At 34.5% G+C, this 17,584-nt stretch overlaps 2 protein-coding genes across 3 annotated transcripts in view; one reads left to right on the top strand and one right to left on the bottom strand.

The window, feature by feature from the left end:
* The window catches only part of LOC110456153 (transmembrane protein 2-like), a 33,412-nt gene extending 20,421 nt beyond the window's left edge, over positions 1-12,991 (top strand). Inside the window, exons 9-25 of the mRNA XM_021506724.1 lie at positions 253-389; positions 940-1,012; positions 2,478-2,617; positions 3,072-3,202; positions 3,729-3,798; positions 4,090-4,224; positions 4,678-4,807; positions 6,148-6,208; positions 6,696-6,731; positions 7,161-7,274; positions 8,125-8,305; positions 8,714-8,920; positions 9,796-9,992; positions 10,232-10,387; positions 11,224-11,362; positions 11,925-11,987; positions 12,826-12,991. Coding sequence (XP_021362399.1) covers positions 253-389; positions 940-1,012; positions 2,478-2,617; positions 3,072-3,202; positions 3,729-3,798; positions 4,090-4,224; positions 4,678-4,807; positions 6,148-6,208; positions 6,696-6,731; positions 7,161-7,274; positions 8,125-8,305; positions 8,714-8,920; positions 9,796-9,992; positions 10,232-10,387; positions 11,224-11,362; positions 11,925-11,987; positions 12,826-12,855 — 2,000 coding nt within the window. The 3' untranslated portion in view covers positions 12,856-12,991. The remainder of the gene's footprint in view (positions 1-252; positions 390-939; positions 1,013-2,477; positions 2,618-3,071; positions 3,203-3,728; positions 3,799-4,089; positions 4,225-4,677; positions 4,808-6,147; positions 6,209-6,695; positions 6,732-7,160; positions 7,275-8,124; positions 8,306-8,713; positions 8,921-9,795; positions 9,993-10,231; positions 10,388-11,223; positions 11,363-11,924; positions 11,988-12,825) is intronic.
* An 83-nt stretch (positions 12,992-13,074) lies between these two features.
* Positions 13,075-17,584, bottom strand: part of LOC110456151 (transmembrane protein 2-like) — a 44,419-nt gene continuing 39,909 nt past the window's right edge. Inside the window, exons 25-27 of one of the 2 annotated variants that reach the window (XM_021506723.1) lie at positions 17,287-17,370; positions 15,139-15,219; positions 13,075-14,947 (exon numbers count right to left, since the gene is read on the bottom strand). In XM_021506723.1, coding sequence (XP_021362398.1) covers positions 14,909-14,947; positions 15,139-15,219; positions 17,287-17,370 — 204 coding nt within the window. In that variant the 3' untranslated portion in view covers positions 13,075-14,908. Of the gene's footprint in view, positions 14,948-15,138; positions 15,223-17,286; positions 17,371-17,584 lie in introns of both variants that reach the window. The other variant, XM_021506722.1, reaches the window with a different exon arrangement.

The raw sequence follows: 17,584 nt of genomic DNA, 5'->3' as shown, positions 1-17,584 counted from the left end.
TATTAATACCAGATTTTTTTTTTTTAACAATAGCTCCTTATAGACGTATTGGACTATGCTTTTCATCATTGTAAACAATATAATGTCATTAAAAAAAGGATCACCAACTATTAGCCACTTTTTTTAATGGATCCATGAGTTTTTTACGTTGATTTGGTGTATTCTTCACCTTGATAGTTATATTTCACATGAATGTTAAGTTGGAATTTTGTGCGATGACGCTGTGGTATATTTTGCTTGCTCTGTTGATAGTGTCACCAAGATTCAACCACTACGGTGCAATCACCAATAACGTGGACATGCGTGCAGAGGTGGGCTTGCTCAGTAGAAACATCATCTTTGAAGGAGACATGGAGAACACCGACGATGAGTTTGGCGGACATATAAAGGTGAGCTGATCCGTTCGTTTCCAAACATTTTCTTCAGGTCGGAAAGTAAAGACTGTATTCCGATTCGTATAACACCATCATTGAAATGAGTATGCATGGCGTTTTAATGACCATTACGGTGAGTATCCTGCCTCCTTTATTTGACCAATAACCGGAAAAATGTGTGTACACTAATGTGTAAAATTTGTACGAGTTGGCGATACAATCGCCGTCGATTCGGCTACACTATAAGCGTATGTACACTTGTTATAAATGTAAACAATGACGATCAACTTAACAAATCGATTCGTCCCTTTGATACTGTTATCTCACTGATTGTGCTATTTGAACCTTTTTACAATCAGAACTTCCTATGTTTGAATACATCACCAATGACGAATTTCGATTTAATGTCAATATGCCTTCATCAGAGAAAAAAATCCCTCAAAAAATGATATGATCAATGCATTATAGGAAAAGCCACTAGCCCAATATCATAATCCAGAATATAAATATATTTTTCAGGGTGGCAAAAAAAGAATATGACAAAGTGATATTTCTTATTGTGCAGGTTTTGAAAGGATTTAAAAACTTCCACATCGAAGGAGCAGAAATTCGCCGTATGGGACAATCTAACAAGCTAGGTATGCGTTTGTATATATTTTTTTCATTTAAGGGTAATGTAAAACTGACAGGATATAAAAAATCGTACATTAGCTGTTATAGGTTTCAGGAATTCCTGACTAGTGTTTATGCTTCTGTGCGAAATACCATCAAGCGACATACAGTCCTTCTTGATTTCACAGTTGCGGTATTGCTACACACCTTTCATTTAAAGTTCTCGCTATAGGGGAAGACAAATACCGTATGTGGTACCTAATACATTGAGTTTTTCTTTACCAAGTGAGTCGAAGTTTGTGAAAAACCTACCGAATTTGATGTACGCTATTATTAAGCTTTCTTCGTTTAACATCTATGTAACACTGTGCGTAGACAGTTGTGGTTGCTACATGTATCAATAAAGTAACAGTAATTGTCCATGGAAACTACAAATACTGTTTGCTAAATATAAAAACAAGGTAAACAAAATTAAAAACTCCAACGTATCATATGTTAACTTGTAAAATGTACACCAAGTTACCTCCCCCTTCAGATAAATACATATATATAAATATACGTATATTTATGCCTGTGAGCATTGACAGGTAAAGTTACCGATTAAACATATCTTTAAACTTTTCAACCCTATGTAACTTAAGAAGACTCGACCATGCATTGATCTGGATGAGTCCATTATGGTCTACAGTGGTGAAAGGATTAAAAAAAACACCGTTATCAGTACATAACTGTGATGCAAACCTAAGGAACATTGTATTAAAGCCTAATGGTAATTCCCATTGTTTATTTGATAACATGTATTGAACAGTTTTGATATGTATTTACTGTGACACAATTATACTCTTCAAGCCTCGAACACACATACACACAATATAAGGAAGCACGTTCTTATATTTTATATGACCTAAGCTGTTGATAGGGCGTTAAACTTCTAGTCAAAATGTTTAAATGTGTAATGAGCTGATAATGGACAAATTGACCATTTATGCAGTAAAATGCTTACTTGGTTAGCTTTCCGTATCGACAAACTAGATTTTTCAAAACGGCGCTTTACAATCTTTATACTCCAAGTATTATTAATAAATGTCATGCATGTTAATACACCTTAAATAAAATGAATATGCTAACGGATAATAATAATCATACAAAATTATCACGACAACTTTAAATGCATCCACGGCGATAAACTTTGAACACTGAGATTGACATAGAGTTAGAATTTCGTGTAATTGATCAAGTATGCATCTGCTAAACGTGATTGAAAATCAATGTAGTGTAATACTCCTATCCTTTTATTTTTATTTTTGCCAAGTCTATTTTGAAGCGAAGGGTAAAAATGACCGATGTTTTGGGAAAGGAAACACACAATTTCGAAAACTCGGTAAAATAGGTTTTCCGTTCCTGTTGATGTTTAAAACAACATGTTATTCATACCAAGCTGACGGATCTCGTCTCAGCTTTATTTTTTACAACACCCCTATCTTTTCGTAGGTAGTTATCCGGTTCATTGGCATATGTGTGAAGGTGTGGACGACCAAGCCACATACCCTGTACCTACGTATGCACGTGAAAACGCCATACATAACTCCTATGCAAGATGTGTTACAGTCCATGCAACGCATGGAACGACGGTAATGGAAACTATCTTATTCTTTTGACTCTGTTATTTTCTATTCAGCGAGAGTAAAATACAGCAACCGCCAAATAATGAAACTTAAATAAAACAAATATTATTCATGTATTATTATAAATTGGGAATTTTCGCGTTGTAACTAAAAACTGACAATAGTGTGGAATTGTTTTGAATTAACAATGGTTCTGAATTTTAATATATAATCTATTTAACTGTAATATGTTTGATCTATAAATAATTATTAATATTTTCGTGCTGAATTACCAAACGCATAAAAAGCTAGCATTTCCACACCATGAACATTTCTACTTCTGCAGAACTATTTATGGAAATGGAAAATAAAATTGGTATGATAATTCAAATACATTGTCTATTAAAACACAAATAATTCATAATTCCAAAGTGTGTAGGAAAACTGAGATATGTTGATGACTAACTTTGTGGATTTTTAGGTTGCTGACAACGTCTGCTACAGGAGCATTGGTCATGGATATTTCCTTGAAGATGGCGGTGAAAAGGGAACAATATTTAGAGGCAATCTCGGTGTTGGACAAACAAAGGGACAACTCATTCCCACTGACGAGTAGGAATTTTATTTTCACATTCTAAACATAATATTGAATAATTAAGGGTCCCCGTTCCACCGCCAAGAACTGTAATTATGCTTTGGACATTTCTTTTCCGAGCATAATTATACATGCATAAATCATTAAAAAATCAGAAACCCGTACTTTTAATGAAAAGAATAAAAATGAATGAGTATAAAATTATAACCCAGCCAGACACGGATTCGAACCCTGGACCTCTGATTATTAGACTACCACTCTCACCAACTGAGCTGCTTGGTCAACAGTAGTGCTCTGGTCCTGCAGTTGCACCACAGATATATCCAAAATAATGTTAAGGGCGGTTACTCTCTGTATGTTATACCTCAGTGGAATTATCCAGTGTTTTGCCTAAAGTGGGACAAGGATTCAGAAATGTTTTGATTTTAATTGAAAGCAGTTCACTACGTCATCGTTACATTTGTATCGTGTACAACTTAATTGCGTACTTCGTGTATGGCGATTTTTTTGTTTGAACTTTTGAAACTTTGTTTTATGTTACAGCCTCCCGACTACATTTTGGATAACCAACCCACTCACCACTTTGGAAAACAATGTAGCGGCTGGTGGAGATGTACGTTAGATGTTCATTATATTTCCATAACGGAATAGAGTTAGACCTTTGTTGATTAATTGTTAAGCGAGCGATTACGTAGTAGTTTCAAAACATATTAAAATTAGGAATGTAATTCTGTATTTTAATAATTTCTTATGAAGACCACTGCGCGTGAAAGCCTTTGCCGTTTATTTGTGTTTGTAGGTTATAGTGTTAGGGGGATTGCCTTACACAGCTTAAAATTCGTATTTCTGAACACAACTAAGATATCCCTGTAAGCCGACTAACATGATCATTTATAATTTGCAGGGTTTCGGAATCTGGTACATTTTCCCGTTTGAGCCGCTCGGACCGTCTCGGGGAAAGGGTTACATGGAACCGGAGGAGGCTAGCCACACCGCTATTACCAAGTTCTACAACAACGTTGCACATTCCAATAAATTTGTAAGAAATTATCTAAACACTAACATGTATGTAGTATTGTTGAAAAGAAGTTGTAAGACATTATCTAATTATTAACATGTAGCTAGCATTGTTGAAAGAAATTAGTAATAAATTGTCTAATCATTTGCGTGCAGTTAGCACAGTTCTCACATTGAAACTTCTTCATAAGATGGCACTGAATACTCGCTAACATAGGCGTGATTCAAATAAGTTATCATTTAATACGATAATTTTATATTTTAACACCAGTATTTTTAGTTTGTGAAGATAATATTTTTCGATATCTTGATTTAAAGTTTTATCGTTTTGTATTTGGAGACTCAAACTATCTTAATCTCGAAAAAAAAATTGTTAGATAAAGTCAACACGATACAGTCATCTTCACAAGAACGTTAGTAAAGACATTGATAACAGAATACCATCAGCTTTAGTTACAAACATTATATTCTTAAGGTCGGACTCAAGCTGGACGACTCTATGGATGAGAACGGAACAAGGATACTGAACAATAAATACGAACCATGGAACGACCCACTCGACGAAACATCTGGTAACAAAAAGGTCGACATCGTCAAACTGACAGGTAATACATGTGTATACGGTATTTCGAAGTACTATAAGTAATATAGTCCGGTGAAATACATCATTGGCCCAATGTAACAATACGCTTAATTATAGCACTATACTATAAGTAACAATATTATTATATTGCTTCATACAATGATGCGGTGAGATGTATCATTGTTTCATTTATATATATATATTAGTACCATGAAACATATGATTTTATCCTTATATAATTAAATAGCATAATGCAAAGAAATGTTTATTTGCCCATTATGATGCATGTACATATATTATATGATGAAAAACATTATTGACAAAGTTTCATCGTACTGAAAACCTGTTTAATAAAATCAGTAAACAATTTGATATTAGATGTATAATACACTATCACTTGATCTAGATTGCCATACAACCGTAGGCTGGCTCGTCTTACATTGGTCCTACTCTTGTGATGATGATGTTCCCATTTGATATCGCCTAAATATATCTAAATGTCAATAAGTCATAACATTTTTTCTGTAAGAGTAGGACTGTTTTATGACATTCCACGCTATGTTCAAACTCGATCTGTAAATATAATGAATGATGTTTTTGAAGTCTTCCTTTTTATTGTGCTTGTTTGGAACCATCATGCATTTTTGCCCATTGGCATATTTTTTTCCCTTGCTCGACAGTTAGGCGTATGTAAAACTTGCAACGAACACACAACTTCATGTCGAAACCAAACGTTATTACTTAAAGCGTATTTCACGGCGATCATCGCTCAATTTATACTGTATATTTCCATACTCATCGTCTTGTCACTATTATGCTGTGGCGATATAGAAACTAACCCAGGCCCCTTTCATCCTTCTGCTAACCTGTATCTTTTACACATAATCATAATTGCTTATCATTCGTCCACCTGAACGTACAAATCCTGCGTCCAAAACTAGATGTTCTGTACACCGAACTTTATGAGCATAGTATTTTAGCATTTACCGAAACTTGGACTGCTGACATTTTCATCTACTATTTCATAGTTATATTTTACAGAATCGTGTTCCACATACTCATTGCAATAGAGCAATATGATATTACCATCTGATGATCATATGTATATTGATATATAAACGACACTTGTTTTTGTTTCCTGTTCTGTTTATAAAACATGTATTTCGATGTATTGTCAAACAAAATTTGAATAAAACAAAGTTTAAACCAACCGTAGGTTTGTAAGCCTTTAACGCTAGATGTATTAACAAATGGTTAAAACTTAGTACAAACCCCCTTATAGGACGTTTTCTATCTTCTCTGGTTTTTGCTTGCTTGATCTGTACTTTCTAACAGGTTCACCCCTCTGCTTTGTTTTTACAGCATACAAGAATAGATTTTACAACGTCATGACGAGAGGGTTAATCGAACTCACCCAATCTTCGTAAGTAATTACCAGGCTATACTGTTTTACATAAATTACTATTCAGCAATTATTGCATGCATTTGATACATAAATAAGCTAGGACTAAAGCATTTATATCGTTTATGTAATATTAACATAAGTATTACAATATACTATATGAACAGTATGAAATATGAACATATAACCTTATATAATGATACACATAGTAAATAATAATTGCAGTACATCATTGTTTAAACGCGTCTTAACCCTTTCTATTGATAAAATGGCAATAATAACATTTTCAGCCCTGTATCGTAATATATTTTGAAATACCCTACTTTAATGTATACATAATATATTGATACAATTATTAAACAACAGTGTTCATACAAGTGACACTCCAAAACTATTCAAATCTTCATATTAAAACAAACATTGACAATAACAACAATTTAAAACTACATATAACAATACAAACATTGTAATATTACAGATGATATAACACTGTTTTTAATGGTTTTAGGGTTGCTGACGCTGTAAATGGAGTGCAGTTACTGAGGTTTGTAATAATTATACTATTCCCCAATACACTACTACATAGTCTTTGCGTAAAGTGGAAATACTGGTACAAAAATGTGTACATTATCAATGGTTACCCTAACATAATGTATATCTAGGTATGCAACGTTAATGAGTACAAGGGGAAACAATTATGTTGACGAAATCATGTTTTATAACGTGTAATGTGAAGTATCTATGTTGTCGAAATAGTGATTCACATATCGATAGAAATGGGAATTTTTTCCATTACAGAAATGGTACTCATAAATACAAAAATATTCATTTTTTTCTGTATGATCGGAGCGAAAAAAATCGTCTATTGCAAGTGAACTTTCGTCTATCACGGGGCCCTTTAAGTTGCAACATACGATTTACATCTTTTAGAAGATATATTTATATATTTGTTGTTTACATCACATTTCCACAGATGGCGTACTGGAGGACAGTTGATAACCAACTCTGTTATCATTGGTGATTCCGATAATTTAGGAAATCCTGATGAAGACGGGTCTATTCGATCTTTGCCAATGCTAGCCGGTGGGTAAGTATTGTAATGTTATTCGAAGATTTATTGTGTGCTCACTAGAAGCTATTGATTTAGTATATAACTCATTAGTAATTATTGATTTTAATGTCTTAAATTAATATGTATAATCCATTTATTGTACAAATGTAATACTGAAAAGTGAAAATTTCTGTTGTGCGGGAACGCTGGCATTTTTCGCGCTGAGTGAATTAGCATATTCACAAATTTAAATGTGAATACATTATTATAGGCTATATAAACGATAGATATATAACCAATGCCAACGCCAAATTTCCACACTACGATCACTTTATATAGAGTCATAACATGAACGTTTACACGCACGAATTCCATTTCTTTTAAGTGCATAGCTCAGTGATACAAGACTCGCTATAACTTAACTTTTTCTTGAATAGTAATTTAAGGCTCGTTGTAAGCTTTATTGTAACAACTTTATAGCATACTCCTTTGATACTTTTCATTTTAATACACGACTTTTACACGACAATTTCAAACATTGTCATAGATATCTTACATAGCATATGAGCACACAAGCACCACTTTAATTCAATACTGTCATAGATATCTTACATAGCATATGAGCACACAAGCACCACTTTAATTCAATACTGTCATAGATATCTTACATAGCATATGAGCACACAAGCACCACTTTAATTCAATACTGTATTTATTGAAGTATAACAAAGGCTTAAATGTATTCAATGTAATACAAGACTTGTGAGGAATTATGCATTGTACGAATTGACTTTAAAGAACTTTGCGCATTGTAATATGTATTTTGCTATAGGTGCAATACCTAACTGATTTTAATAATATACTTTCTAAAACTACGTCATTGAAGGCAAAGACCGAGAAAAGGACTCATCTTTGGAATCGGACCAATGATTGCAAGGAATGTGTGGTTTGACGGATTTGCAAACACATCTGATACTGAGGCAGGGGCCATTTCGTTTCAGGAAATCAACGGCATGCTAAGTTCCCCTGGAAATATCCTAGATAATATTGGATTCGGCTTCGATGATGTAAGCTTTTTTACATACTTGTTATTAAGTTGGTGAAAAATATACCAATGAGCATGCATTATTGTAAACATTATTAAAAAGGAAAAAACCCAAACAGACATAAATAAGCAGTGAATAATCTTGGCGAGAAATGAAAATGATAAACATAAAGTCGGATGGAGCAAATGCCATGAATGATTCAAGACGCCCAGTCCACGTATTAGGATTATTTGCAAATAACATTTTCTCATAATTAGCATAATACATGTATCGTCAATGACGGCAACGTTCTAACTATATACCGGCTAATATATTGGCGTTCTACTCGTTAAAAGGATGTCTTGCTCATATTCAAAAATATTATTCTTTTGCAGTTTGTATTGAAGTATTGAAAAAAATCTGAAATTTGACAATGTTTTATGTTTTCAGTCGTCAGAGGGAAACAGAGTTCATCAGGTCGAAAATCCTGAAGATTATCGTGATGGGAGTAAGAGTGACAGATTTTTTGATGCTTCTGGTTCCGTTACCTCAATTCCTGGTGCCAGCGTTGTAAGAGAAAATCCATTTCAAATGACATCTAATTGTACGAAAAGAAAGAACTGGGGAATGGCTGTTTGTAAAGAACACTTTGCACAGGTAATTCACTATAGATACAGTTTAAACTCATATTTATTGTTCAAAACAACAAATTGCAATTGATATAAAACAATGTGTTTTTGATACCATTGAAATCGCTAGGCGAGAATTCTATGGCACCGTTTATTTTTGCTACTTATGTACTCTTGGACTCATTTAGTTTTTACATGTTTTGTCCACTGGGATAAGCCGATCAGACATTTTACCATCGTGACATTGTCCAGCTCATTTGTGGCTATTACATGTTTGAAATTCTAGATTTCGTTTGATTAAAGTTATTTGTATTCCATACACCGTTTGTTAGCTCGTTTACACACGCTACTGCTTCATGCCATGAAGCCTCATTTTAACCATTATCTATTATGTTTTTTCCTCTTCGGCGATCTATTCACATTAACAAGGCAGATGCCGTCACTAATTAAGAAGCAACATTCAGTTATGCACATGTGTTTATGTTTATACCTATATTTGAAAAAGCTACGTATCAAGTTTAAATTGTAATCTTTGGACAGTGAATACTTAATTCCCCACTTCTTAGCAATTTTCAACAGCAACACTTCTATTGTGAATTATTGGCATCATTCAAAACGTATTGATCATGAGATTTGACCACACTTTAAATGGAATATCTGTTTACCCCCAGACGTGTTGGTACAAGATGTGCTACGTATCAAGTTTAAATTGTAATATTTGGACAGTGAATACATATTTCCCCACTTCTTAGCAATTTTCAACAGCAACACTTCTATGGTGAATTATTGGCATCATTCAAAACGTATTGATCATGAGATTTGACCGCACTTTAAATGGAATATCTGTTTAATCCCGACGTGTTGGTACAAAATTTGCTACTTGTACATGCATATCTTTTGTAGGTATTAGTAAGAGTCGACACAGGTGACACTGCAACAATGATGAGGACGGATGACCTCCAAACAAACAGACAAACATCTGATAATTTGGGACAGGCAGTGTTCAACGTTGTGACAGGTGGAACTTATTCTTACCTTGTCAAGTTTGGCAAAATCCTGCCAAAAGATGCTTTCCAGATACGTGGAATGGGAATGGCAGTGTACGTAAAGTGTTTTCTTTGATGAATACTACATGTGTTTATGTTGCGCGAAATACATAGTAGATTTTGGGTCAGGTCATTCATTTATACATATGGAAAAAAATAAGTAACAATATAGATGCGAGGATTGGAACACTAGGAAACAAAACCCCGGTATATTTAAGCAGTGTTTTAACTGAATGGTACTTGTGTTTCGGTAGATTATTTTTAACTAAATATCGAGTGTAACTTGATTTTAGGGATCAAGATGTCGTTCTTGGTGTCTGTGTACCAAAGGACCTGGTATTTAAAGCCATGGTGAGGAAGCCGGGCAGTGCGAGGATGACAGAGGTGGACAGTGTTGATCTTGTCAATTCTGGTGACGGGTCTAAATATTACTTCGACCGGGAAGTCGGGTATGTACACATTTTACATTAATTTTATATCTACGTTTGTAATAGAGATTAACATATGAATTATTTGATTGATTTGTTCCCAGTTCAAAAAGGATAATATGACTTGCATGTTTTTGACCATCTGTTAAATACAGATGCAAGTATTAATGCATTTAATAAAGGCAATAAAAGCAAAATGCTGCGAACATAGCCATGTACTTATGATTAGTCTTGCATCTACTTACAGTCACAATCCAACCCCAATTATCATACTACTTAAAATCAAACTTCTCTCCATAACGATACCCACTAAACAGTCATACAACTATCAAATGATAAACAGTTACCATCTGTCCGATTTTACCCGCTATACGCTTCGTTATACATTCATCCATAATCAAAATTCTTCACGGTCATTCATCCAACTGCCTCACCCTAGTCATATATTTACACATGAAACACTGCCAAAGGTCATACCCACTATGCCTGTATTAATACTTCTATACAGTCATATGTTTCAAACAAAGTAATACACTCACTGAAAATCGTACCTTTACCCACAGCCATACTTACAATATTGTGCACACTGTTACTTCTACCAGCAATACCCACAATACTATTGCGTATCCTCATAATGTACTTCAATCCAGTGTAGCCCTTTACTTTGCAATAGTTTAACCTTATCCACAGTCATGTTGCACCACTGCATTTATTCATTTCGCGTTGACCTCCTTTCAGATATCAATTTGTCCTTCGCCAACAGCATATGGTGTTGTAAATGCTATTCTTATGAAAATGACAGGTAGGATTTATAGTAAACTTTATATAGTAAAACATGACGTATTGATTTAATTCAGGGTACTGTTTGTAAAGTTGTCCTACGATGGGGGCAAGTCATTGACGACCGTTATGGGCTTTGCGCGGCTAGAAACTAAGAATCGTCAAGAAGTTGACTGTGAATCAGCATACACAACAAAATATGGTGCCACACAACAGGTAAGTGAAAACACGCTTCAAGATGTTTATCACAGAATAAAAGACAACATTATCACAAAGGGCACAAAAGGACAATTTTGGATATACAAGTCGATCAAAGAAACGTGTAGATATTTTACTCCCGGTAAACACGAAATCAACAGCAACCGTATTTATTTTGGCTAATAGCCATTTGTTCTGAAACCTGGAAAAGAGCATACCTACGAAACTGACCATTAAACGAAATCTGCGAAAATCGAAAATTCGGAATTAAATATAACTCGAGCAAAATTTATGACCTGTTGATTTTTAAGATCGAGATTCAGTGTCTCAGTGTCTGCTGTAATGTTGTCAATAGTGTATTAGAATGTTGATAACTAAAATCAGCATGGATTTGACTGAAACAAAAGGGCAGTGTCACATTTGACACATGACTCGTTATTTCTCACTTTTTCAGTCCGGTTTAGAATTCTTTAGTGTCTCACTCTTTCCTGTTCTGTATTTTTGTATTGCATTTTAATTTTGGGTTATCTGTGTTAAGCTACGAGCATCTAAAGCCATATCTGTTATTCTGTTTGATCAGGTTGCTCAGGGTTCACTGGAGTTACCGGCAGAATTGGTTCATTCGTCGCCTAGTCCTCCTCAGGTAAGATGTGGTCCTTATGTATATAAATAGATATAATATTCGAGGCAGAAAGCGGTTCATCATGACATCTCTAAGTCAGATATCAACTTATCCTGCAAGTGTATTTGGGTTCGTATTTATCTGTTTTCATTGAAATAAGCGCTCATAAAATTTATCTGTATCACATTGCAACTTTGAAAGAATCTTTGGAAGCTAAGTTGGCTAAATAACAAGACCCAGGGCATGAGGAGTCATAACCGTGATTAACCCCTAAATCACACGTTAAAATCAAGACAACTACTCTAACTTAGGAGTAAAATATTTTTTTGAAATTCAAAACCTTCTCGATTCAAATTATTTACATTAGCGCAAATTTGAGGGGGATTAAGATTTATTTGCTTTGAAAAATAGCATTACACTGTCGTACTAGTATTACAAGTCGTAGAAATTTGCCAAAAGTAATATTTTTTATTTTGAGATCAAATTATTTTGTGTCGTACTCACTACAGGTTTTGTCATTTAATTTCTCAATATTTAGGCAGATTTGATTTTAATTGCAAATAATACTTTTGAAAAATCAGCAATTGACTAATCGTGATTTTGTGAAAACATTTTCGTAGAAATAACAAACTCTACGAAATTAAAACGATTGTTAAATAAGACCTCATGATTTTTGATATATTTGACGGATTTAATAGTAAAATAATTAACTTTCTCCTTGCTTTGTGTTCATCGGTCAACCGAGAGGTGGTAACTTAAAATTCCCACAAGCCTTACCTGTAATAAGTCGAACCAGTTGCGATGAATATGTCCGTATTATACCAACTTTTAAAAAAAAACCCTGTTATTTTACTTACAGAACGCAGGAGCAGGCTCAACTCGACCCTGATGATGAAGGCGTCAAACAAGAAATCCACTTTTTCTATTTTTGTTTTGTTATGCTTCCATTTTAATTTTATATGAATCACTTTTGTATCGAAGTTGTCATTAACTCAAAAGACGATTGATACATAAAGTGTTTATCAGCATATGAGTGTTTTTGTTATCACTTGCATCTTAGGGATTTAGGGGTGCTTCTTAATGTTTGACTATATCATAGTTATTTGCAATTTTCTAAGTGAAAACTTAAAATCCCAAGAATGGTTTTCGGTGCCAACTTGAGGAAATGTTCAGGTTTTCTGAACAAATAGCTGATGTATGAAACTAGGACTACAAGCCACAGGCTAACTAAATAGTTCCACTCTCTCTGAGGTAAAAAAATACAGAGGATTCAGAAACGGCCCTTACTGCTTCGAAATAATTAAAGGAATTAACATGTGCACATCTGTCTAGATATTAAGATCATGTGAACAATTTTCATAAAAATCAGTGGAGTAAGTTTTGCCCTGGACAGATATTTTGCAAGGATATAAGAAAAAGGAAATACTCATTCGGGCACAATTATCTGAGGTGCGGATAATGTGCACCAAGCTTCACTTAATTGAGCCGAAGAACAGGTGGACAGACGGTCAGGTGTATACCCCGATATCAGTGTTTTCCTTTCCTTCTTACTTTATTACCGAGGACTTACAAGAAATAGTGAAGTTTCTATTCAAACGAACGAACATTTATCATACCCCTGATCGCGTTTCGGGGTATGTAGTATTCGCCTTGAAAGTTCGTGTACTTTGTGTATTTGCAGAAACGCAAGTAACACTGCGACCCCTACTTGACCTTTGAATCTGACCTGAAATAAAGAGATACAAATCTCCAAACTTAATATTTGCCCTACCGTTCATGTAGGAAGACCATACTTCGTGTACAAGTACAGCATAGACAAGGGATGAAGCGTCTGCTAAAAGGGGAGTTATTTAAAATAGCGTGTAGGGTGCCCTGAAATGAGGTTATTTCAGCCTGAATATATCGGAAGCAAATACAACCTGAAATACATCACGTAACAGGCTTTTGAAAATCCCTTTTGAATGTGGGAGCGTCATAAGTTGTTATCGATAGTAAGAAAAACATCCATTACCCTTAACACACCTGGTACTGCCTTTCATAATTGCATCACGAAAATACGACACTTTCCAAAATGTGTAAATAGTCTTAAGAGAATAGATTGTCAAAAAAGAAGGCTGGTACTTTTTTATTGGTGATTAAGCTGACAAAGAATCAAAGTTTCTATCAAAACAGTACATACGTTAGCCGTCATCTTGTACTTATCTTGATTTGTCTGATATAAAGTACTGTAACAATTTTAGTTTTTGAGAATTGCTTTATTAATTGATACTATATAAATACAGTTACAATATGCAGATATACTTTAAAATCTTAAGCAACAAGACATATTTTCGTTTTTTTAACACAGCTTCATAATAAAACTGAAATAAGTTTTCCAGAATATGCGATCAAATATTTGTGACATTTTTATGGCAAATATTATTTTTGGACATTTTAGAGTGTTATATTCCATTGAGTTAATGTTTTCTGAATTTAAGATTTTTTTTCTAATTATTTCTTATCAAAGGCACAAACAAACATGTTATAAAATGGTTATAAAAGAATATACTTCACACTAATATACAAATGTAACTGAAATAAGGAATACACACTATTCTTGAATGCGCGTTAAAGAAGTTTCCTTTCATGACAAATTTATTGTTAGTCCTAGATAAAAACAAAAAACGTTCTTAATATGAATAGCCTCACACACAGGAATATATTCCGGTTGTCACAACAGAAGTTTTTTAAAAAGAGTTTTTCACATACGCTTATCTTTGTCTGATTTCCGGATAAAATTTCAATTTGAAACGACAACCATTATCACAACATCATCACTTCTGAATCCTTCTGGTATCATTGAAACATGTCATTAACGGCAGTGAATATTTCGGAGGAGGGGTCGATTGGGAGGATACTCAGCGGGTCGTTCGTGACGTTTTTCCTGGTGGTGAGAGGTAAATTCACTTTTTTGATGAATCATCACAGGAGGCACCAAAACGCTACAATAAAATATATATTTTAATATTTTTCTATAACGATAGCTTCAGTATCATGTCATAAAAAGGTTTGATTTGTTAAAAAAATGCTTACGAACGTAACCTTACGTTTAAAATAAATGATATCAGTTGATAATTCCAAGAGACTATGTAATTGCCATATGTCAGGTCAATATAAACCATATCGGACTTACAACAGGTATATCACCGGTATGAGCGTCGAGGGTTCTTCTGTTAGGGTCTACATTCCTCTTCAGTCTCCGCCTCTGATTTTCCTGCTGAAATAGAAAAGGCAGAAATGCGTTTGATAGTTTTCGTTTTATGTTCAAAATGATTTTTAATTTGAATGTGATTGATTTACTTGTAAATGATCTCACTGGTAACAAGTGCAAATTTTAAAAGAAAATGTAACGAAGAGTCCCAAATCTCATTGAAAAAGAAAAATGCATTTTTTTGACCGCGCTGTTTTACTAGTAATATCCAAACAAGTCGAATATTACTGTTGTTGTAATTCTTGTAAATGTTTTGGAAAATAGGAGGCAACATCGTTCATTGTCATCCTAACAAAAAACTGGTTGATTAATGTAAAGGACAAAACCACAAAGTAGAAACAAAGTTGGTAAAATAGACCTCGACTGATAACCATTATTGACTCAGCCGATAAGATGTTATGTCAGGTATCTTGGATTTCGACACCTACATGTCTGTCATTTGATCTAAAGTATGACACTAGAAACATCGGCCAAATAAAACCACCAAGTTATAATCTAAAATATCTCTATTAATCGGAGGGCACAACGGCCACCTTGAACGTCGAACCAAAAACGCTTTGTTATTATTATATCTACACATAATCAAGTATAAACATGCACAGGTTTATTTGAACTCAAGAAATAGAAAATTGATACCGCGAAAGTAAAAGAAACAAGAGGCACAGAGGACCTGTATCGCTCACATGAATATGTTTAAAATAATTGGTATGAAGTAGGTGCTGTAAGTACATATGAAATTTCAGAAAGATCCATCCAGTACTTGAGATATAGCGAGAACAAACTTCAAACATAGCCCCAACCCTATATGCAACATAGGGGGTCATACCCGCCAATTATACAAAATTGAGTCCCTTTGACCCAAGGATGCTCCAGACTAAATTAGGATAAAATCCCTTAATCTCTATGGTAGAAGAAGGATTTTTAAGGTTTTACCTCTATTTACCCTATTGGGCCCGCTTCTCTGCCTCCAGAGGGGTCAGACACACCGTTTATAAAAAATTGAGTCCCTTTTGCCTAAGGATGCTCCAGACTAAATTAGGATAATATCCCTTAATCCCTATGGTAGAAGAAGGATTATAAAGGTTTTACCTATATTTCCCCTATTGGGTCCCGCTCCTCAGGTCCCAGGGGGGCAACACCCACGGTTTATACAAAATTGGTTCCCCTTCACCCAAGGATGCTTCAGACCAAATATGGAACAAATCCTTTCATTCCTACGGAAGAAGAAGGGTTTTAAAGAATTTGTTATATTTCCCCTGTTTGGCCCCGCCCCTCAGACCCCAGGGGGGCCAGACCCACCATTAATACAAAATTTGTTCTCCTTCCCCCAAGGATGCTTATGACAAAATTTGGTCAAATTCTGCTCAGTCGTTCATGACGAGTAGCGTTTTAAAGGAAAAGTTGACGGACGGACGACGGACGACGGACGACGGATGCTGCGGTATGGCATAAGCTCACCATGGTCCTTCGGACCAGGTGAGCTAATAAAAAGAAACGAATCCCAACCACATGGCTTTTCTCCAGTGTCCTCCTGCATCAAATCCCTGTACGCAATCATTCGGGCCAACAAGAGCGATTTATATAACATGATAAACTTGATTTTTATTTGTTTTAAAAATATAAAAGTTTATATGAGTAGAAAAAAAAGGAAAAAAAATTGTAAAACACCCTTTAAACCGTTCCAAGAAATGTTTGAGTTTAATTTATATATTTCAAAATTATCCATTGATCACATACTCGCGAATGCAGTTGGGGAAGTCAAACCATCCATGTTAGTGTAAACATGCTGATGAAATGCTAAATCAGAGAAAATTAAACCGGTAAAAACATATGTTTGGATAGTAAATGGCTTTTATGATTAAGAAACTATACAAATATTTATATTTGAGCAATAACATATCAGACATACTCAAATGAATGATTAATCTAGTCAATTTTCAAATAAATGTTGCCTCCCTGATGTAGACTACTTTCTGAAATCATCAAACTACTAGTACTACATGAGTTCACAAAAAGGACACATCGCAGCGGATGCCTTATTCTTAGGTCTGATAGTAGAAACTGACTTACAGCGATACGCTCGGCATAGTTGGATTGGTTGTCCTCCAGCTTCTGAATCAGATCAAATAACCTCTTCTCAGTTCTCGTCAGGAGCTACCAAAGAGACAACCCAAACATCATAAAACAATACCATGCAACACCTACCAGCTGCTTATAAAATCTCTTTCAATTACAAATAGCATAAATGTTATTTAATTATCATTTCAAGTTACATAAATATGTGTGCCATTAAGAAAACGACTCGGTTTAAAATATGTTAATATATGCATCATATTTTCGAAAGAAAGCCCACATTCGCTTTATTTTA

This window comes from Mizuhopecten yessoensis, unplaced genomic scaffold, assembly GCF_002113885.1.
Source record: "Mizuhopecten yessoensis strain PY_sf001 unplaced genomic scaffold, ASM211388v2 scaffold8537, whole genome shotgun sequence".
In the NCBI taxonomy this organism is placed as follows: domain Eukaryota; kingdom Metazoa; phylum Mollusca; class Bivalvia; order Pectinida; family Pectinidae; genus Mizuhopecten; species Mizuhopecten yessoensis.
The sequence above is the reverse complement of the archived record's forward strand: the minus strand, read 5'-3'. Positions and strand labels throughout refer to the sequence as shown.